The 23635-nt window shown below is 43.8% G+C and overlaps 2 protein-coding genes across 2 annotated transcripts in view; one reads left to right on the top strand and one right to left on the bottom strand.

Annotated features, from left to right (window-relative positions):
• The window catches only part of KIAA2012 (KIAA2012 ortholog), a 95267-nt gene extending 89537 nt beyond the window's left edge, over positions 1 to 5730 (top strand). The window contains exons 21-23 of the mRNA XM_063115882.1: positions 625 to 797; positions 3160 to 3379; positions 5414 to 5730. Of these exons, the coding sequence (XP_062971952.1) occupies positions 625 to 797; positions 3160 to 3379; positions 5414 to 5561 (541 nt within the window). The 3' untranslated portion in view covers positions 5562 to 5730. The remainder of the gene's footprint in view (positions 1 to 624; positions 798 to 3159; positions 3380 to 5413) is intronic.
• Positions 5731 to 7113: 1383 nt separating this feature from the next.
• Positions 7114 to 20552, bottom strand: SUMO1 (small ubiquitin like modifier 1). The gene is made up of 5 exons (XM_063116156.1): positions 20358 to 20552; positions 17423 to 17497; positions 13452 to 13529; positions 12476 to 12547; positions 7114 to 9334 (listed from the first exon to the last, which is right to left on the bottom strand). Exons 1-5 carry the CDS (start codon positions 20367 to 20369, stop codon positions 9266 to 9268), a joined length of 306 nt encoding a protein of 101 aa, XP_062972226.1. The 5' UTR covers positions 20370 to 20552; the 3' UTR covers positions 7114 to 9265.
• Between the last annotated feature and the right edge of the window lie 3083 nt (positions 20553 to 23635).

Raw genomic sequence — 23635 nt, 5'->3', positions numbered from 1 at the left:
GAGAGAAGGTGGAAGGTGAGAAGCCCTTCAGGGGAAAGCTGTCAAGAAAGGCTGATCGCTGCCTTTCTCCTCTTCAAAGCTGCTTTGCGGACTGCAAAGGTGTATCTTTTAACTTTTTCAAACAATATTTTCAAAGCTCTGTACCTGCGCAGAGACAATTTAATAGGAAAAGGGTGTTGTTTGCGGATGCAGACCTCTGTAAGTGCACATTGGCAAATAATGCTTTAAAAAAATGGCCGACGATGTTCCCCTGATGATGATGATGATGGTGGTGGTGGTGGTCATCAGACGGAAGACAGACCCCTATAGAGCCACTCCCTCCACGCACCACCAAGGTGAAACGCGAAGGTGGGAAGAAACGTTGCTGAACAAATTCTGTAGCTTGAAACCACTCCCGCTAGGATAAATTGCAGGACTGTGGGGTTAGCAGGCACCAGAATTTATACCTTAAAAAAAAAGTGACAAAAGTAGTCCAATTTTAATGGGCCTCTTCTAAATATGATTAAATCTGCTCTTTTGTCTTGCTCTTTTATATGAAAAAAAACGTGTTCTGGGCCCCACTGCTGCTTCTTCACTTGTGAATCATGTGCTTGGACCTTTCTGACAAACGCCTCGATCTTTTAGTTTAAGAAGACAGCAGCAAGAAGAAGAGCGTCAGCGCCAGGAGGAGGAGGCAGCAAGGAAGCATCAAGCGGAAAAGGCAGCCCAAGAACGTGCACGGCAGCAGCAGGAGGAACATCGCAGGAAGCTACTAGAAATGCAGAAAAAAAAGCAGGAGGAGGAACGAGAACGCGCAGGTGCTCTGAGGCAGGCCTTGGTGATCGGGCCAAGGGCAGATCTGAGCAGGCCCTTGACAAAGTGCCCTGCCATGGGCTTATCGGGCAGCCATTTTAAATTTCCCACAATGCCATCAAGAGCCCAATATAGTGTCACGTTGGTGAATTAAAATGGCAGCCTCCTCTGGGGTTGGGCTGCAATTTTAAATTTCCCACAATGCCATCAAGAGCCCAATATAGTGTCACGTTGGTGAATTAAAATGGCAGCCTCCTCTGGGGTGGGGCTGCCATTTTAAATTTCCCACAATGCCATCAAGAGCCCAATATAGTGTCACGTTGGTGAATTAAAATGGCAGCCTCCTTTGGGGTGGGGCTGCCATTTTAAATTTCCCACAGTGCCATCAAGAGCCCAATATAGTGTCACGTTGGTGAATTAAAATGGCAGCCTCCTCTGGGGTGGGGCTGCCATTTTAAATTTCCCACAATGCCATCAAGAGCCCAATATAGTGTCACGTTGGTGAATTAAAATGGCAGCCTCCTCTGGGGTGGGGCTGCCATTTTAAATTTCCCACAATGCCATCAAGAGCCCAATATAGTGTCACGTTGGTGAATTAAAATGGCAGCCTCCTCTGGGGTGGGGCTGCCATTTTAAATTTCCCACAATGCCATCAAGAGCCCAATATAGTGTCACGTTGGTGAATTAAAATGGCAGCCTCCTCTGGGGTGGGGCTGCCATTTTAAATTTCCCACAATGCCATCAAGAGCCCAATATAGTGTCACGTTGGTGAATTAAAATGGCAGCCTCCTCTGGGTGGGGCTGCCATTTTAAATTTCCCACAATGCCATCAAGAGCCCAATATAGTGTCACGTTGGTGAATTAAAATGGCAGCCACCTCTGGGGTGGGGCTGCCATTTTAAATTTCCCACAATGCCATCAAGAGCCCAATATAGTGTCACGTTGGTGAATTAAAATGGCAGCCACCTCTGGGGTGGGGCTGCCATTTTAAATTTCCCACAATGCCATCAAGAGCCCAATATAGTGTCACGTTGGTGAATTAAAATGGCAGCCTCCTCTGGGTGGGGCTGCCATTTTAAATTTCCCACAATGCCATCAAGAGCCCAATATAGTGTCACGTTGGTGAATTAAAATGGCAGCCACCTCTGGGGTGGGGCTGCCATTTTAAATTTCCCACAATGCCATCAAGAGCCCAATATAGTGTCACGTTGGTGAATTAAAATGGCAGCCACCTCTGGGGTGGGGCTGCCATTTTAAATTTCCCACAATGCCATCAAGAGCCCAATATAGTGTCACGTTGGTGAATTAAAATGGCAGCCACCTCTGGGGTGGGGCTGCCATTTTAAATTTCCCACAATGCCATCAAGAGCCCAATATAGTGTCACGTTGGTGAATTAAAATGGCAGCCTCCTCTGGGGTGGGGCTGCCATTTTAAATTTCCCACAATGCCATCAAGAGCCCGATATAGTGTCACGTTGGTGAATTAAAATGGCAGCCTCCTCTGGGGTGGGGCTGCCATTTTAAATTTCCCACAATGCCATCAAGAGCCCAATATAGTGTCACGTTGGTGAATTAAAATGGCAGCCACCTCTGGGGTGGGGCTGCCATTTTAAATTTCCCACAATGCCATCAAGAGCCCAATATAGTGTCATGTTGGTGAATTAAAATGGCAGCCACCTCTGGGGTGGGGGTGGGGCTGCCATTTTAAAGGTCCCACATTGCTCTGGGATGCCATTTTTTAAACTTAAAGTTTATTGTTTAATTAATATAGAGGCGTAACACCGAACAAGGTCCTCAAACCACCTTAGGCTCTTTTCCACCCTCAACAAATAACCCTATTGGTTTATCAACATCCATGACATATAGTTATTACATATACAGGCTTTCCACCCCCTATTCCCCACCCACCAGCCCTGCTCAAAAACAAGCAAAGACACAAGAGATTGGGGAATGTGAGAACAGAACAGAACAGAACAGGGAGTGAAGAAGAGCTGAAGGAATAAGGGGGAAGAAAGTGATTTTTGAGTAACAGCTTGTATATTCTCTCAGAGATCTAGATTGCATTTTGAACAACCAGGATGTTTTATTTTGCTCTCCATGGTTGTCTTTAAAAGACCTTCACAGATGGAATTTCTGTCACACACTTTGGCTCAGTGTTAGCGCACCCGTTTTCCATGTAGAAGGTCCCAGGTTCAATCCATGACATCTTCTGGTAGGGCAAGAAAAGGAATCCCACCTGAAATTCTGGAGGGCCATTGCTGCCAGCCAGTGTCGACAACAGTGGGCTAGATGGACCCCTGGCCTGACTCAGTCTAAGGCAGCTTCCTGTGTTCCTGCCACAGTGGCTAATAACCCTCTGTTCCTTAGAAGCGGAAAAACGCAAACAGAAAGAAAGGGAGATCTGGCTAGAGGAAGAACGGCAGCGCTTAGCCGAGATGGCAGAAGAGCAGCGGTTGGAGTACGAGAAAAGGAAACGGGAAGAAGAGGAGAAAGCGAAGCGTGAGGCTGAGGAAAGGAGGAGGAGGGACGAGGAAGAAGCCAGGATTGCTTTAGAGGAAGCAAGGAAGCAAGCATTGTTATTGGCAAGGTACGCAGCTTCAGGAGAGAAATGAATTGTTAATACTGAATTATGGCACGTTAGTGGATATTTGGTGTCGGATGCTAGTCTGATAGAGAATTGCTGCAGCTGATAGGACTGGGAATCATAGAATCATAGAATCACAGAGTTGGAAGGGGCCTACAAGGCCATCAAGTCCAACCCCCTGCTCAATGCTTGGCTGAAACCCTGGACAGCTGCTGCCAGTCAGTGTAGGTCATACTGAGCTAGATGGACCAGTGGTGTGAACTCAGCCAAAGGCAGATTCCTATGCAGCCTGAACAGGCCACATTTCTAGCAATGAAACACTTGTTGCATACAGCAGAACTTATACTCCTTGGCCCAGTTTCCACTTTACAATGTAACAATTGTAAAGATCTATTTTTGGGAAAATATACGAACCATTTTTGGAGTCCCACCTAGTGCCACCTTCCTGTTGGAAGTCCCTTCCGATGGCGGTAGAGGCACCTGTGCTGATGTCCCCAAGGTGCCCACTCAATGCTAGGAGATGATGTTAAGTCCTCCTGCTGGCGGATAGATTTTTGGGAGGGAGGGAAGAAGCCTTCAAGCCCTGCAGAGGGAGAACGCACCACTTCCAAAGGAAATGAAGGGGAAGAAATGGAGAAAAGGCCATTTCAAACAGCGAGACAGGAGGGACCTTTGATTTGCTACACGCTGATATCATAGGCAGGAACCACCCAGTTAGCCATGTGCTCCACCACTGCTCCCTGCCCCCCACCAATGGCTGTGCCATCATGGCGCTTGTGGCAGGCAAGAGTGAGTTTTTACCAGCCGCACTGGTTTGCCATGTTGTGTGTTAAATGTTTTTGCCACCCGACTGTGAGCCATCTTGAGGCACTTCAGCACAAGATGGCAGGATACAGACACACTTTAGGCATGGCACCAAATGCCTTCGTTACATCCAGATTGGATTGCTGCAATGCACCCTACGTGGGGCTACCTTTGAAGAGCCTCCCAAGACGCCAGTTTGCCCAGAATACAGCTGGTGGCTGCTTGCCCTTGGGAGCCAGTATTGCCCATTTTACAATAGCTATACCGGCTTCTGATCCATTTCCGGGCACAATTCAAGATGCCGGTGGATGGCCTTTAAAGCTCTAAATGGCTTGGGCCCAAGATCCCTAAAGGACTAGTCCTCCCATATTAGCCTACCTGTTCCTTAAGATCTTTTAGGCTCTGTGTACCAAAGGTGCCTAAAGCGTAATTGGCAGGCACATGGGAGAGGGCCTTCACTGTGACTGTGCCTCGATTATGGGGCTCCTGCCTTGCTGTGAGGTCTGTTTAGCTCCTCTCTTGCGCGTGTTACTTTCCGTCATTCGACAAAGACTTTTTTCCCCCTAGCAGGGAATCTGATCTGCTGGACTTTAATGGACCAAGTCCTTGTTTTTAAGCTGTTCTTAACCCGTCTCTGTTTTATTGTCTGCTGTTTTATTTTATTGATAATTTTAGTGATTTGTTTTGTAGTTTTCAAATGGTTGTAAGCCGCTTTAAGCACTGTGTCTACCATGGAAGGCTGGGTTATACATTTCCTTATATATAATAGGCCATGCTAAAGAAGAGTCCATTCAAATAAGGCTGGGGATGTTGGGGGATGGGGAGTTGAGTCTATTTCAGCCTCAAGGCCTAATTCAATTTGGAGAAGTCTTTGGGGGGTGGGCTTTGTTCCCATGGTGGGTGGGGCCATAGACGAAAATACCAGCCTATTTTAGCTTCAAGCTGTTACTGCCGGTAACGAAGCCTTAGGAGAGCATGATTGGCAGCTAGGGGAAAGGGGGTAGGGCCAGGGGAAAGTGGGGTGGGCATGTTTTAAATTCCAGATTTGATTGACAGGCTTGAGCTTTAACACCCCTGAACCAGGGCATACAATATCCCACGCACAGGGCAAAATACAGCAGACCTTTATATAAATAATACGAACTGTTTTACTATACAAAGTAAAGGCCAAACTTCCAATTCCACAGGCAGGAATACTTATTTGCTGATATTAATCACGCTCTCTGTTTTCAGACAAAGGGCAGAGTTGGAGAAGCAGCATCAATTCCAATATAAGCTGCTTGCAGAAGCCAGTGGACTGGAACGAGGGCAGGAAATCTCACGTCCTTGGGTATATTCGTATTTCCAGCATCCATTTTTAAAGGTGGGAGATGATGATTGAAGAACCCGGCAATGGGTACTTTTCCCAAGAACGTGCAACCAGGAGGCTGTGGGCTTCCAATCCTACCCCAACAAGTCAGTGCCTTATGATTGCCCGATTCTTGTTTACTTAATTTGATAGAAGCTGCTGTTTATATCCATGTATCAGTAGAGAACAGCTGTTATCCTCTTGTCAACGTAAGAGAACTTCCAAGCCCTGTTATAGCAACAAGCAATAGAAGAAATGGCCTCATCTAGGGGCCTTGGATTGTTTTAGACATTCAGGTTTAATGGTCAGAAAGAAGAACTGAAACTTTCACAAGCTTGGGGATTCTCCATAAAGGAAAGCAGGTTTTTGGCATGCGAGTCTGTGCAGTCTTACTCCCATGTTAATAAAGTCATTTTCTTATAGATAATTCCTTTGAGTGCAGGCAGGTATCCTCTGCGATCAAGTCGTAGGCTTTTAAAGGGAAATAAATTTAAGCCTCCTGAGAACAATGACTGCACTCCTTTTGGAGTGCATGAATGAACTCCGCCTACAAGTGATTCCCACCCACCCACCTTCACTTTTTTAAAAAAATGACATTCCAGCTTTGAGCCTGCTGTGTCTCTTCCAGATGACTTACACGAGTGAGGTAGACAATAAAAGATCAACAGCACACTTCAAATATCTACTCTTGGATATCATTGTAAGAAAGGCATTTTAAGTGTTAGGACTACTTTTTAATATTTCATAACCCTCCAAATAGAGGTGCTGTTGAGAAATAATCACATGTGGTTTGAAACCGGGAGGGTGGAGGAGGAGGGAATTACCCTTCATTCCCTAAATGGTGCCCTGCTTCAGCTTTTCCTGGAACAGGTATGCAGCTTTTTTAAAATTTAAGAGAATAAGAGTAGGAATCACGTTTGAAAGACCTCTATTTCTGCAGTATTTTTTTTAAAAAACTTTTGCTCGAATAGGTGTTAGTCATTAGGGGTGCTTTTCAGGCACATTATTATTATTGCATTTATATCCCACCTTTTTCCTGCAAGGAACCCAAGGCGGTGTACATAATCCTCCTCCTGTCCACTTTATCTTCACAACAACCCTGTGAGGTGGGTTGGGCTGAGAGTCTGTGACTGGCCCAAAGTCACCCAGTGGGTTTCCATGGCTGAGTGGGGATTAGAACCCAGATCTGCCGACTCCTAGTCCGACACTCTAGCCACTACACCACGCTGGCTCTCTAGTTGGTTTAGGTACGTACAGCACAGAAGCAACGGCAAGGTGGTAGTTTAGACACTTGAGTGAAGGTTGTGTTGCAAGAATTCCCAACTTAATTCCAAACTCTTTTATTATTCACCAAGCGATGGAAGCTGAATAGTAACAGGATATAAAAAGCTGGCTACCTCATCCCTACGGAACATGGGAATACCCTGATCCACACCAGTTCAAAGAGCTATGAATCCATGGCTGTGGATGTTTCATTGTGGACTGGAGTAGCAGCAGTGATGTGAAAAGCAAAGGCCAGGCTCCACTCACTTTTCACTCAGGTTGCTTATTCTTGTAGGCATAGATAAGACTTAACCCCATATGCTGATTTTTGAAAACAAATTTTAATTTTTAAAAAAAGTTTAGCATGTGTACAAAAAGGCATCAGAAGTGGGACATGGAAACTACAAGCATTGGAGAAGATCCATTTAACACTTTACAATAAGTGCCAGCTTCAAAAAAAAAGTTAAACTCACAATTAAATGGTTTGTTAAAACATGCGTAAGAACATTGCAGTCTCAATTTCTGTTCTTTTCCCACTCCCCTTGCAAGGAAAAAAAAAAGCAGAGGTAGAGCAATGTGTTTCTAATCCTGCCATCATCATACTGTAAACCTGAGCTAAAGACTCCTTCTAGCATGACAGGTTTCTATGACACAGTTCTGCAATTTACGGGGGGGAAATAGGTACGAAGGTTGTAAGTGTTGAGTTAAGATAACCAATTAGGAAACAAGGTTTTCTTTTAAAAGGGAACAGCCCTCATTTCAGAATACTACTTCACAAAACAAACTCCACAAAAACCAATGAATAGCCTTTATTTCAGAAAGTTGCTCTAACCATTTGCTATTAACTTTGGAACAGCATCAGATTGGTAAATATTTTCAGAAGTACCTACAACCTATGAACACTTACATACACATGAGCTCTCTGGAAATCAATTAGGCTTTCTTCTACATACATAGAAACAGGGTTTGGTGCAAGGTCTCCAATCTTGATTCTCCCAAAGTCGAATGGCAAAACCCTTTAGACTTCGAAGGATGAAGAACTTGATCTTAGGTCTGTGCTTTTTCAAGTGTCTCTGGCCCTAGTCACACTAACTTCCAGTAAGCATCAAGCACAGCTCATGCATACAACTTGTTTTTGTTTTCATGGAACATAGCATCTGATGAACTGAGCCCCAAGATTACCTAGGACTTCCAAAGCAACACTAGGCACTTGGGCCCCAATAGAGAGAAACTTAGTTATGCAGAAGTTGCATCTAAATCAACGGGAAAAGTTAGTTAAGACTAACCTGAGTCCCATTAATGAACTTTTTCTATGACTAACTTCCACTGAATTTGAGACCCTAGTGTGCTGTGACAGCTTTTACACCTAAAGAAAGTGTGCTTAAGTGTTATTCACAAGAGGTTAACAAATTCTTTGGGTGTTTTTGTACCCAATTTTTACAAACTTTATTTTTCATCATTATGCTATCATGCATATTCAGAATTCAGGAGGCACACATTGCATGTACAACATACAACTGTTAATTGCTTGAAAATAAACTCTGACTGCTACTTAAAATTTGATAGCAAGCAACAAAGAGGGTGCAAGATGTATCAAACTTTTTAAAAGCCAATTTTAACATAATATTCTCAAGTATGTATCGATGTGTGAAATCAATGCTTTTTAAAAAAATATTCTTCACTGCTTTTGCCCAATAGTCTCCCAGTTTCAAATATATCAAAAGAAAATGCAGAGGTTTAAAACATTACTTTCACCTAATTTATTTAAAGGGAAGTCAGTACAGTCTATGTCCATTCAAAAACCACATCCTCGGCCAAAAGGTACAACAATGTAAAAATCATTACCAACTCTTGGTACATGAAGGTGTGTATTAAGTATTAAAAACAGGAACTTTCCTAGGGTTGCTGAAAAATCAGAATTTCCCACTACCTCCAGTGAAGCCATTTCAAATATATTACCTGAAAAAGATAACTATTTGCCATCAAGTTCTGGAAATTTCTGTCCTGGGCCATCAGCAAAAGCTACAGAAGACCGTTCTTAATTTGAGGACACAATTCTTCTGCTGTTTAGATTTCAGAAAAGCTCCATCTCCTTTGTATTTTAAAATCCACAAGTAAAAGTCACACATTATAACACGGAGGTGAATATGGAAGTTACAGGGAAACTTTGCCCACCTGGCAGACCTGTTAACGTGCTTGAATACATGAGCCTTGTCAGCACATGTGTGGGTGGGGTGTATTTCTAAAGAGGAAACAGGAAGAATAGGGAAATACAACTGCAGTGGGATCACAAGGGCACAATGAAAACAAAAGATAGTGTATAATGAGCACAAGAATTCAGAACAGACATTTGGAAATAATACTCCAGATATGGGAGTGGGGCGCCGGTTTCGATTCAGTGTTATATACCACATTACAAAAGAACTATTATTTAAAAATAAAAAAGGATAAAAGGGAAAGGGGGAGCAAACGATCTAAATTGTTGAATGGCCTCCTGTCTGTTCCTGATAAACTTCAATCACATCTTCCTCTTCCATCCCGAGCTGTAAAACAGGACATGCAACTTTGTAAACGCATATGCACATCGTTAGAAGCTCCACATTCACAGAAGTACATCTGATCTTCTATTAGCAGAACTCGGGCTACAGGTCACTGAACCTGGAGCGAAAGAGTTAATGTGCACCTGAACAAGGTGGGAGGGGATTGCTGGGGTGTTTGTTCTTCCCTTTCCTGTCTCCTCCCTCTACTTCCTCCTTCTTGTTGTGTTGTTCCCGGCCTCATGGCTTGCTGACCACATGGCTGAACTGAGCCATCCTACCCTAGGATGGAAAGTTGCTTATTCCTAAAGTAAAGGTTCTTTCAAACCACTTTTGTCGATGATGCGTGCCTACTCACAGGAAGCTGATTCGGACGACAACAACAGCTAGCAGAAAGGTTTACCAATAAGAAAATGCTGGTTATGCAATAATCCATCTCAGCAGGTGTCAGGATGGACTGATTTAGATTAAGATGAAACCACTGGGAGAGATTGTCTGGTGTTTGGTTCAGTTCCACTAGTACACTGATGACACTCAACGCTATCTCTCCTTTCCCTCTAAATCCAAGGAAGCCTTTCCGGTTCTAAATTGGTATCTGCTCTCGGTAACGGACTAGACGAGAAGTAAATTGGAGCTTAATCCAGACAAGACAGAGGTGCTTCTTGTCAATCAAAAGGCAGCTCAGGGAATAGCGATTCAACCTGTGCTGGATGGGGTTGCATTTCCCCTGAAGGTTCAGGCCCGCAGTTTGGGTGTACTTCTAGACTTGGCCCTGAACTGAATGCCCAGGTTTTGGTGGTGGCCAGGAGTGAGTTTGCACAGCCGAGGACAGTGTGCTAACTGCACCTGGCTCCAGTCACTCACTCCTTAGTTACATCCTGTTTGGACAATGTGGAGCTGCCTTTGAAAACTGTTCAGAAACTTCAGCTGGTCCAGAATGCTGTGGCCAGACTATTGACCGGGGTCGGTTACAGGGAGCGTGTGACTCCCTTGCTACAGCAGTTTCACTGGCTACCGGTCTGTTTCCAGGCAGAATTCAAAGTGCTAGTTATGACCAGGCTTCCTTACAAGATTGCCTTCTCCCATATGAGCCTGCCCTGTCCTTCAGAACTTCTGGAGAGGCCCTTCTTCTGAGACCACCGCCTCCAGAGGCACATTAGGTGGTGACGGTGGATGCCCCCAGGCTGTGGACCCCCCTCCCAAGGGAGGCTCGGTTCACTCCCTCTCTGCTATCCTTCTGCCGGCAGACAAAGATGGCTTTATTCAAGAAAGAATTTAGCCTGTAAGTGGGTCTGTTGGGTTGGGTGCTGTTTTTATTCTGTCATTGTTATGCTTTTATTGTATTTTAATGTACTGTTTTAACCAATTTTAATTGTCTATGTAAGCTGCCTTGAGTGCCATTTTTAAGCAGAAAGGTGGAGTACCAATCAAATTAATGAAATAAATACAATTGCTTAATAAATAAAATAATAAATAATATATGCCAGAGGGGAAAAAACAGGTGCATGACAACAGACATTTGAGTAATACTCAAAAGCAACGGTTAAAGGTTGCAAGCACTTCTAGTAAATATCTTCTCCCAGAGGACAACAATGCAAGTTTTAAATCTAATTCTTCAGTTAGATATGAGTTGAGGGACAGGGATGGGCCGGGGGGGGGGGGGGGATGAGTGTATGTATGAAAAATATAGCTCTGTACCCTGAGCCTGCTGTCTGTGATCATATACCACAATCCAGAGAACTGCACAACTCATTCCACGTACCAGTAGGGCTTTCAAATTTATCCCTGAACAGCATCCCCCCCATTACATGGCAAGCCCATATCTGAAACTTGGGGGAGTTTAAAAGGCATAAGAACACAAGAACTGCCCTGCTGGATCAGACCAAGGGTCCATTTAGTCCAGCACTCTGTTTGCACAGTAGCGAACCAGCTGTCAACAGGAACCCACAAAGTGGGTCACGGTGCAACAGGACCCTCACACCCACGGTCCCCAGCGACTGGTGCATATAAGCTTGCTGGCTTAAGATACTGGAGGTGGCACATAGCATCAGAACTGATAGCCACTGATAGCCTTCTCCTCCAGGAATTTATCCAACCCCCTCTCAAAGCCATCCAAATTGGTGGCCTTCACCACATCTTGTGGTAGTGAATTCCACAGCTATGCGCTGTGTGAAGTACTTCCTTTTATTTGTCCTGAATCTCCCACCAATCAGCTTCGTGGCATGACCACCCCCCCTGGGCTCTAGTATTATGGGAGAAGGAGAAATATGTCTCCCTATCCACATTCTCCACACCATGCATAATTTTATAGACATCCATCATGTCTCCCCTTAGCCTCCTTTTTCCAAGCTAAACAATCCCAGCTGTTGTAACCTTCCCTCAAAGGGGAGATGCTCCAGCCCCTTGATCATTTTAATTGCACTTTTCTGCACTTTTCCCAGCCCTATAACATCTTTTTTAGGTGTGGTGACCAGAACTGTACACCGCATTCTAAGTGTGGTCGCACCATAGATTTGTATATAGGCAGTATGATACTGGCAGTTTTATTCTCAATTCCTTTTCTAATAATGCCTAACATGGAGTTTGCCTTCCTTACAGCAGCCGCACACTGGGTGGACATTTTCATCCCCACCACATCCCCAAGATCTCTTTCTTGTTCGGTCACCGTCAGCTCAGATCCCATCAAGTTATACTTGAAGTTGGTGTTTTTTGCCCCATTGTGCATCACCTTACACTTGCTTACATTGAAATACATCTGCCATTTCGATGCCCACTCTCCCAGCTTGGAGAGATCCCTTTGGAGCTCTTCACAATCCCTTTGTGTTTTAACAATCTTAAATAATTTGGTGTCATCGGAAAACTTAGCCACTTCACTGCTCACTCCTAATTCCAGATCATTTATGAACAAATTTAAAAGAACTGGTCCCAATACTTATCCCTGTGGGACCCAACTTGGCATGAGAGAGGGAGAGGACTCCTGTTCAAGAAAACTTGTTTTGAGTCTTGCTGGCAAGAATAAGCCCTTGGATAGTTACCGAAGCTGCCCCCAATCTTCATTTCAGAATCCAACCAACCCAGAAGTCTCCACATTGTGCTTCCAAATAGTTTGAGAGCAGAATTTGGAATTTCTTAGTACGAGAAACTTACCTCCTTTGGAGTATGATTATCAGTAATTCTCTGACCCTCAAAGAGGAACCTGAGTGAATTCATTGGAACTCCCTAAAAGGGGGAAGAAGAGGGGAGAAATCAATTTTTTTAACTTATAAGGCTAAAAAGAAAACAAAAAACACAATACTGAACAAAAAAATGCAGATGCGAATTACTGTCTAGTATCCAATTATACACACATATACCTAGCTTGTACATAACAGGTAAACCGCTGGGTTGTTTAGCTCCTAAACAACCCAGCAATCCAGGTTCGCACATCATTCTCCACAACCTATGAAGGAGCAGATTGTGGGTTTTAGAGTTAAAGTGTCTAGAGTTAAAGTGTCTAGGTGCCGCTGCAGGCGGTGTATTCACTTGTGCACAACATCACTGGTTTTTAAACTGAAAGACTGTCGTTACAGGCACACACACACAAAAACCATTTGAATTAAGAAAAAGTTAACACACTTACAAATCCATTCACGGGCCAAAAAAGCATGGAAATTGCAAGTTAAGGCACCCAAACTTAATTTTTTAGCCACGTAAGCACTGAACACACTCTACAGTCCAATATACTCTGCTTGCTTACAAGTTAGGCTCCATGCACCCATACTTTCCCTTGGGATCTCTGTCCCAATTTCTTCTGCACTCTAAGGGCAACTTTTACTTCTGCAGTTTTAATTACGTTACTATTTTTACTGTTTTAATTGTTTCTCATCAGCCACCGCAAGAGCATTTTTCTGAAGGGCCTGGTATAATTTAAAAAACAGCAACACAACTCTTACAAAGCACAAACATCTTTTTTTTTAGGATGCCACTTTTTTTTTAGGATACTGTTATTACCTCCATTTACTGAAAATGTGTTTGTACACCTAGAAAAAGTACTTTGGTTCTTGAGTTCATTTCATCCAAATAACTAAAACTAAGAACAATTAGAATCTTTTACGAAATAGTAAGATCCCACAATTTCACAAACCTGTCTCTGACAGTATGATTCTTTAAGTTTTTTTAGATGCGTTGTCATTTTCACCTTGAAATGGATTTCGCTGCTGTCCTACAAACAGAATACAAAATATATTAGTCCCTATTACATATTATTACATATAACCCGTTTTCTTCAAAACAGTTATTTCACAATGGAAAATTATCCTCACAAGTCTGTCTTACATTTGCCTGGCTACATGTTCCTTCAATGTGCATACACCAGGGGCTAGTGCCTAATTTGACACAGAAATTCTATTTAATTTAGTTCCGTTTAGAATAAATGGTTTGCATTGTTAAATCTGTATGTACATCTTTATTGAAATTGTCCTATGTTCACCAACTTTGGATAATGTAAAAAAAAGTACTAACACCACCAACTTATGCCAGACACAAATATGACCTCTGAATTCCAATTTTACAGATTTTACGTATTAATATATTAAGCAACCTTATATTGTCAGACCATCTAATCCAGCTGTCTACTCAGAATGGCAATGGCTATTAAGAACATATGAAGTGCCTTGCTGGTTCAGACCAAGGGTCCATCTAGTCCAGCACTCTGTCCGCACAGTGGCCAATCAGCCATCGGCCAGGGATGAACAAGCAGGACATGGTGCAACAGCACCCTCCCACCCATGTTCCCCAGCAGCTGGTGCACACAGGCTTACTGCCTCGATTACTGGAGATAGTGCACACAACCATCAGGGCTAGTAGCCATTGATAGCCTTTGCCTCCAGGAATTTATCCAACCTCCTTTTAAAGCCATCCAAATTGGTGGCCATCATTACATCTTGTGGTAGTGAGTTCCATAATTTAAATATGTGCTGTGTGAAGAAGTACTTCTGTTTATTTGTCCTGAATCTCCCACCAGCTTCATGAGATGACCCCGGGTTCTAGTATTTTGAGAGTACAACATTCCTATACTGCCCATCAATAAAAAGTTCTCTGCGCAGTTCACAAGTAATCCATGAAGAATGAAAACCAAGCAAAATAAAAACCAAGGGCCTGTTCACTAAGCCATGGTTTGCAGCAAATGGTTAGTGAGCGTGTTGAAACCAGGAATGGTTCATACAACAACAGTTCATACGACATGCTAAGTCATGATTCCCGCCATAATGCTTAGCTAAAAATGCTTAACCATTGTGGCTTAGCGTATAGTCTGAATAGGGTCATAGACATAAAACCTTGGACAGTTAAAACAGCCTCAGGGGGAAAAAACAGCAATAGAAAATAAAAATAGTGCAAAGAAACTTAAAAAGTACAAAAACTAAAAAGCCTGGGAAAATAAAAAGGTCTTCACCTAACAGCAAAAATAATACAACATCTCAGGGATAATATTAACTGCAGAGGTCAGGGACTGAACCTGGGATCTTCCACATGCAAGTCATGTGTTTCCATCACTGAGCTCCTGCTCATTTTGAAATTAACCAAAATTACAAGACTCTGACTGCAATTCTATAGCCACTTATGAGGAAGCAAGCCCTGCTGAACTCAATGGATCTTACTTCTGAGTAGACATGTATACGAAACCAATCGTAGGAATGACCTACGTAACACAGAGCGCAGACTTCTGCATGTCACCCAAAGCAAGATCCGGGAGCTCCAGGATTCATCCCATCACAGATGAAATGCAAAAGTACCCACTTCACACATTAGAGCAGAATCAGAGGGGGGAAACAAAGCCATGTTTCTGCTTTCCCTGCTTCTCTGTAACATATGAACCGCCTTTCAGCTCAATACAAAAAAACTCAGTTCTGGAGCACTTTTATGATTCTCATTCATTCCATCCCAGCAATATGTGGGTTGTCAACTAAGAGAAAAAAGATGCTTCACAATCTAACTTACCTCTAAACTCATAGAATCATAGAATAGTAGAGTTGGAAGGGGCCTATAAGACCATCAAGTCCAACCCCCCACTCAGTGCAGGAATCCACCCTAAAGCATCCCTGACAGAGGGTTGTCCAGCTGCCTCTTGAATGCAGCTGGACAACTCACTATGGTCTGGATCCAGAGTTCTCATGAGCAGAACTCTCCTCATGGGAAGCACCTGCAAGAGCAAGGCAGAAGAGGCGATTTCTGCCAATCCCTAATACCCCCTGCTTCTCCCTGAAAAGCTGTTCTGGAAGCCCCGGGAACTCTCTGGAACAATGTAGGATCTGGTGTGAGAGGCTGCAGGGGAAAATAGAAAAGCCCCCCCCCCAAAAAAAAACCTCCTCCCCTTCTCCTCCACTGGGAGCCACCACTGGATCTCAATCCCTTCCATTTGCAGTTCCAACCCATTGCATTTTATTATAGTTTTGTTCTTTCAGTTGACTGGGAAGTTACAGACATGGTGCTTTGATTTAAATCAGCGTTAAAAGAGCCTCTATTTTACTAACCGGTTACCCATCAAAGCAGGGGATAGCTCACGTGAGATTAAACCCTTCTAGAAACTAATCTTCTCTGGAAAATCTCTAAAACAATCCTCTAGTCCCAAATATGCTATTGTAATAAAACCAACTGAAATAAGTGTATATTCTCTTCCACTGTTTAATCCTGCCTCCATTCCACTTCTCTCTGCTATCCATCTGTTTTTAAATTGTAAGACCCTTGGGGCAGGGACCCATGAAACCTGTTCCTGTAAAGTGCCATGTACAAAGACGGAGCTAAAGAACTAAATCTCATCAGTGTTGGGAAGTTATCCAACGAGAATTTTAAATATGCACAGACATCCATCATTATCTTGCCAACTGGTATGGGGAAGAGTAATTTTGGCACAAGAAATTCCAGTGCAATTATATTCATAATATGCATACTCTCCCTAAAGACACCTGAGCCTCACTAATCAAATAGGGTATATAAATTCCTTGCCCTTTGTTTTATTTCTTATTCCTACTTCTCTGCTCTCATCGTTCAAACTATTACCCCTTTTCCCCTCATGAACTTAACTCCTTAACACTCATCATCAGCTGTAACCATATGTAATTGCATTTGCTTACACTCATCCCTTCCTTCTCTCTGCCCACCCACTCCCACATCTATTTTACATTGTAAGCTGGTGCTGTAAAAATAAAAAAAATATACCACTTCTATACCACCTGGAACGCTGAAATTTGTACAGGCTAAGTGCATGTCGACACCAGGGGAGGAGAGGGGCCTTGCGATAGGCTAATCGCGAGAAGGGAAGAGGAAGGAGATCAAGGGTAGAACCAGGTGGTGAGCTATAAGCAGGTATTTAAATGCACTTTGATAAGTTGCACTGTTCTTCCCTTGCTGATGTTATTCTTTGGGGGTAATGGATGGGGCCAGGGGGTTCTTTCCCCTTCCTTCTTCAGCTCTGGGAGGCAACTGTCAGTTGGAGCGGAGTGTTCTTTCTGGCAGGGTGGGGGAAGAGAGCGCCTGCAACTGCTCCTCCTCTGGCTGATCAATGGGTCCAGCTTTGCCTCCCCCCACCCCCCGCCCTGCCCCTAGGCTTGATGATATTCCTGGGAAGCAGCGGGTGCAGCCTCCTCCCACTGGCTCTTGGTCCCCTGGCATTGGCAGAAGCCAGCGTGTGCTTCCCTTCTGCTCTCCAGTCCCAAGGCCACATACCCCACATGGTTAAGATGCTCTAAAATATTGGGAAATTAGGGACATGTGAACTAAGAAGTGCTGATTATCAGTAAAGTTTGAAAATTGGGCCTTTTTATATTGAATGCTCAAGACTTAAGGTATTGCTTTTACCTCATAATAAAGGCTATCACTCCATTATAGACCAAGGTAGGTTACATGTGGGATGGCATATTGAGCTGTAACAGATTTACATACTTAATTCTGCCTTTGATTGGGGAGAGGCACTTCCAGTAGCAGCCAGGAATATCTATTAATGCTTGCAACTAGCGTGCATCACTTGTACATGTGTGAATTTTAATGTTCATCCAATTGGAGGCTTCTACCTGGGAAATTATGAAGTACTCATATTCAATGGAATAGAGAAGAGCTCACCTGCCCAATGACCTTGAGTTTGATGTATTCTCCTTCTTTCTTATCTCCCAAGTCCTCTGCTGAAGGTTTGGCTTCCTGTAGTAAACAAACAAACGAAGTGTTAAATTCTGAGAAACTGATTTCATTGGACAGTTCTACAGGGCCTTTTTGCATATTTACAGTAAATTAGCACCACAGTATTCTATGTGGTCTTTCCTCTACATGTAGAATTCACCACACAGAATGTCATGAAAGATTGGAAGAGAAGATTAAACATTATATTGTATGTATGGAAATCACAGATCTCTTTGTATCCATTACTAAGTGTTAAGATTAAAAATAAAAGCAAATCTGTTACCCAGATCAAATCACAATTTACTACCAATTGGCTATGCCACAAAATATTGGAAGAAAACCAAATCTGCAAATAAATTCCAAAACTTTTATTCATTTCTGTTTGAAGAGAAATGAACAGTTTGACCAAGTTGATATTTAGACAGTTTCAAATAAGCTCTAACAAGTTCATCATTTTAGGAATCTTTATCCCTGATGAGGTAAACAATCTGCAAGCTGAGAAAACCAATAACCATCATTAAAAAGGAAAACCAATTTTGCTTACCCCTAAAATTCATCAATATTTCTTCATACCTTGGGCAAAGTTATAACATGTTTATATACACTTCTTATTTAACGCACTCCACAGAGACTTACCGTAAAGCAGTTGGTATTAGCAGTGAATATAATCATGAAAGAACATAGGCATGATTAAATTATAGCTTGCTTTGCTCACAAATAGCAATGTTAATAGGTAGAGTTTCTATTTTTTAAGAGAAACTGAAAATGTGTCAAGGAAATGTAAGATCAGTGAAAACAGAAACAATAAAATGGGCTTTTTAAAAAAGTTAAAACATCTGTTAACTATTGCCAAAAACAGAAGTAGAGAAAGTAGAATTTTCAATTGCTTGAAATGTAGCAAATCAACTAAACTAGTTAAGTGGCATTACTTTGGTTATTTACCTATCAGAAAACCTGCTTATCTGAATGTCCTACTTCGATTTATGTTCCTACCTAATACCGAACCTTAGCATTTCATCCATAGGAAATGAGCCAAAATGAAGATATCAAACACAAAATAAGAACTTGCAGACGTACACATTAGCCTACAGCTCACTCCAATATACTGATGCTACTTCTAAAGGAGCTATTTCTAAAGGGAAGTTAATGGAACTGCTACTCTGAAACAAACATCATGGCTTGTTTCCATAGTATTAACTATATTTAATGCATATTTTGTGGCGTATAAGTTCTAATTGCAAAAGCTATACTGTGCAATACTACAATACAGTCATTAAATTTTAATCCTCAATGTATATAAAACAGCTGCAGTAATATATTAAAAAAAACCAACTAATCAACCATTGCAATGTGATATAGGCAGATGAGCTACTGGACAAAATGGTATCATTTAGTATTTACATGAACTAGTCTCTGGCTCATGTGCTGCCCTGCTCCCCTCCTCCAGTGCAACTGTGAAAAGATTGGAAGGTTTTGCGAGTTTTTCACTAATCACAGTTCACTGTTCTGACAAATCTAGATAAACTGTCGTTAGTCTTAACTATGGTTACTGAAACAAATGGCTTTCAAACTGTGGTATGAGTTCCACTTGTTTCAAACCACAGTTAAGATCAACCACAGTTTAGGGGTCAAACATTATACTAAACTGCAAATAATTGAAAACTGAAGCAAAAGCTTAGAATCTACTTCTCAGAGCTACATCAGAGAAGAGGGAGCAGTGTGTGAACCTCATGTTTCTATGCGTAATGCTAAACCACAGTTTAGCATTATGACCAGACCAAACCAAACCACTATGAAAATTCTGTGCCGTTATAGCTGGGTTTGCTGAACAATTTTTTTGGGGTTTAATGGTCCAAACCAATGAAATTCAGCATTATTATTATATCCTGCTAATGCATGGATCTCCCCCCTTATATGGCATGTTCCTCATACAGTCAGATATTCACAAGACAGAAAATGAGATCTACACAAAAACCTTTCACACAAGACAAATAGGAAACATCTTGTCTTCGAGTTCCCACTCCAGCCCACCAGAAATAACTGAAAACACCAGTTTATTCTGGGAATTTATGGGTAAGAGCAGCTATTTGCACATAGCAGGAGCATGTTTGGGTTTTAAAAAACAAACCGATTCGCTTCCTGACCACGAGGGCCGTTTCTACACCTGCCTTTTTTTTCCAGGGATCGTCCGGCATCATGGCTGTGCATCCAAATGACACACAGGGGATCCCGGGAGCAGGCAGGGACGATCCCTCTATTTTCCTGGGATCATCCTTAGGTTTAGAAAAGGGCCGAGCAGGAAATAAAAGCGAAAGCAGCCTCCAGAGAGGAAAGGGACCAAACAGAAGCCAGAAACTTTGGTCTTTCTTATTTATCCAGGCGGGCTTCCTACAACAGTTGCTTGCAAATGCACAACACTCCAGCCTACCCCTCTCTCTCTTTCTCCTTTTCATCCCACCCAGGGATTTCAGAGGGAAAGAGAGAAGCAAGGCGAATGAACTGCCTCCATTACATAAAACGGGGGGCAAAAGCAAGGAATGGAGAGAGAGGCGAGGCGAGATCGAAGGCCGGACGCCAAGCCAACACACCAGCCTAAGAAACGCAAGGGTCTCTTCGGGCCGGGGGGGCGCTTGTCTTCGCGCCCCTCTCGGGCCCCTCCTGCCTGCCTGGGAGGAGGGGGAAGCCGGGGAAAGAGGCGGCTTGCCCGTCGGTCAAACGGCGCTGCCCTCTTTAAATTCTCCCCCCAGCCCGAAGGGGATTATCCGCTCCAAGCTCTTTCAGTTCGGCCGGCGGAGCGGGATGGCTGGTTTGGCCGGCCGCGGGGCTGCCTCCTGCGAAGTCGGGGAGGAGGCCCCGGGCCAGGCGAGCGAAGGCCTCTTACCTGGTCCGACATGTCTCCCCCTCACAGGCTCAGCTGGCCCCCTCCGCCGCCGCCGCCCCGGTGAAGCGCCAAGGAGCCCCTTCCCAAGCTCGCCCTCGCCAACACGGAGCCGAAGACGGAGAGCACAACACACAGGCCGGGCGCGGGCGGGATTTCCTCTGCGCCTGAGCTCACTTCCCGCTCTCCAGTTACAGCCCACCAGAAGCAGCCGCCGCCGCCGCAGCGCCTCTCTAGTCCGCCTCGGTCTCTCCTCCTTCTCCGCCCCTTCGCTTCTCCCCCCACTGCTTTCCACACGGCCGCCCTCGGCCAAGCTGCCCCTGGCGCGGCTGGAGGGCGGCTCGAGTGGCTGTTGGACAATGACGCGCTTACTGGTTCCAAAGCCTCTACATCGTTGGAAACGCGCATATTCTAACACCACCCCCCATATATGTGTTAAGGCATAAATAAATAAGCGAACGCGCTTGTCAGAGTCCTGCTGGTAAGGTCTGTATATCCCTGCTTTCAAAGCCGGAGGATGCTGTGGTGCTCATGCCCTGTTTGTGGGTCCCTGGTCAACAGCTATTTGGCCACTGTGTACAGAGTGCTGGATGAGATGAACCCTTGGTCTGATCCAGCGGGGCTCTGCTTAGGTTCTGACGCTCAAAGTGCTTCACACGGATTATTTATTTATTACCCAGCTGTAAGGCTAAGGGCAAGCCTGAAAGACAAGTTGGTATTATTATTATGCCTCTATGGGCTCATCTACACCAAGCAGGATATTCCATTATGAAAGCGGTATGTAAAAGGCAGGAGCCACACTACTGCTTTATAGCGGTATTGAAGTGCACTGCAGGATCTACACTACTGCTTTATAGTGGTACGGAAGTGCACTGACAACTGTTGGGGCCCATGACACATACCATATACTGCTTTCATACACTGCTTGGTGTAGATGTGTCCTGGGCCCCAGCAGTTGTCAGTGCACTTCAATACCACTATAAACCAGTAGTGTGGCTCCTGTCTTTTATATAACGCTTTCATACTGCTTTCATAGTGGAATACCCTGCTTGGTGTAGATGAGCCCCATATTGCAGATGGAGGGGAAGACTAAGGCCATTTCTACACCTGCCTTTCCCCCCAGGATCATCCCGGGATCATCCCTGTACATCCTAATGACACACACGTGATCCGGGGAGCAGGCAGGGACAATCCCTCCATTTTCCTGGGATAATCCTTAGGTGTAGAAAGGGCCTGAGGCTGAGAGAGTGGCTTCGTTGCCTAAGGCTGACTAGTGAATGAGTTCATGGCAGAGGCAAGGTTCAAAACAGTCATTTTGATACCTTGTTTTTTTTTTTTAAAGCACAATCTCATGCATGTTTAGGTAGGAAAAAAATCATATTACTCGCAGCATGCCCCAGCCAGCATAAGATCGCACCTTTAAACTGGGCTACACCAGCTTTTCCATTGTAGGCAGGGCCAAAGCCATGAGATTTTAAGACAGAATGTGGGTGAAGAACTTCACTCCTGTGTTGTTAGATGGCTGGCACACCCCACTTGAAATACAAATGTTTGATATGTTTAAAACTGCACTAGATGCCCTTGTATAATCAGAGTCTGTGTATTAATCTGTTGCAGCAAAATCAATGAAAAGCCCCAGCACTTCTAACAAATGTATTGTTGCATAATTGTTAACAAGCCTATTTCGTCATTATTAAAGAAATGGGTCCCCACCCACACTCTTAATACATGTTTATAGGCCTAGAAGACATTCTAATCTATACTAGTGATTGCTGATGGCAAATCTAGAGGGATTCATTATTCCAAGTTAATTCATCCAGCGTAGGAGGGTGGGAGTTTATTTCGTACCTCTCTTACATTAGCTCTATGAGACCAGCATGGGAACAACACCCTGATTCTCCCCAAATATCAGGTTACAGAAATATTTCACAGTTGTAAAGGATCGCTGCTCCTGAAAAAAAATACAGCCTGGCCAATTCAGACTCTTGCACTTGTGACAGCTTGCTTGATTTCAGTCCAGACAACAACAATGAGCCTGCTGTGGTACGCTAAGTTATTGTCTGTGCTCAAGACAAGCCATTTGCATTGCTATTTTCATATTACAAAATATTACTTAAACCAGTACACACTGGCCCTCGTCTAGTTATAGAGCATCATCACGTGGGGCGGGGGGAATCGTGTTTCCTTACCGGCGCTTCTCCGCCCCTGCTTTTGACCCTCATTACTGCCTCTTTCCTCCCGGAGGGGAAAAAGAAAGTAAACAAAGACCACGTGGCTCATTCAGGGGCCGTTTGTATCATGCCGCTTTTTCTGCACAGAGCCAGAGATCGCGGCACATTCCATTCTTTTAAAAAAAGTTGCATTAAAAGGGGTCTATTTTGCAATTGAAAAATGAGTGGGAGGAGGACATCATTGTCTAAAGGATGTGTGCACATCTGTAAGTGGGCAGTAGAGAGTGTGCGATAAAACACTCGTCTGATAAACCTACCAGTCTCAGCCACTGCAGGCAGCCTGCTCCAGCCCGCTGCCCTCCAGATGTGTTGGCTGGGGAAAGCTACACTAGTGCATTCAGCCAGTCCAATAAGGTCTGGAAGTGCAGTATGATATGGATGTGCAAAGACATAGGTGTTATTTATTTATTTTAAAGACATGCCGTCCTTCATTATCAAATCACAGGGCGGTGTTTAAAATACATTAAACAAACAAAATAAAATATAAAGCTACAACAACAAAGGAAATCTACCAAACTAGTGATTATAACCAGCAAATGCCTGGGCATACAGCTAAGTTTTCAATAGGCGCTTAAACATTATCAAATATGGTGCCTGTCGTGGGCTGGTCCATGAAGTCACGAAGAGTTGGAAGCGACTGAATGAATAAACAACAATGCACTGCAGGGGGAAGAGAATTCCAAAGGCAAGGTGCCAATACAGAGAGGGCCCCCGCACACAGACAGGGTCCAGTCACCCAGACAAGGTCCAGCCACCCTCAGATGCTGATGTACCCATGCAGCAGGTGACTGGACAATTAGGAGGCCCTCATCTGTGGATCTCAGTAAACGTGCAGGTTGACATGAGAGATGCGTCCATGAGCATCAACTGCAAGGAAAGGGCACTTTCCTTGCTGGAACAGGACAAATACAATGCTAAGGGTTTTTTTACACGAAGACACAGTATATTCTGCAATCAAGTTTTGTATTCCAGTTCCGACGTGTACCAAAGAAAGACTTGCGCTGTTTAAACCCATTCTTTTCCAGAGTAAAGTGTGCACTTAAATGGCTA

Source organism: Elgaria multicarinata, chromosome 2 (assembly GCF_023053635.1).
Source record: "Elgaria multicarinata webbii isolate HBS135686 ecotype San Diego chromosome 2, rElgMul1.1.pri, whole genome shotgun sequence".
In the NCBI taxonomy this organism is placed as follows: domain Eukaryota; kingdom Metazoa; phylum Chordata; class Lepidosauria; order Squamata; family Anguidae; genus Elgaria; species Elgaria multicarinata.
This window is presented reverse-complemented; position numbering and strand designations above follow the sequence as displayed.

Bases quoted from the DNA above. Each gene is read 5' to 3' on its own strand.
- SUMO1 (XM_063116156.1), bottom strand. The intron at 13,530-17,422 runs GTGAGCTCTTCT...TTCTGTTTGTAG, and splicing joins AACTCAAGGTCATTGGGCAG to GACAGCAGCGAAATCCATTT. The intron at 12,548-13,451 runs GTTTGTGAAATT...TCCCCCTTTTAG, and splicing joins AATCATACTGTCAGAGACAG to GGAGTTCCAATGAATTCACT.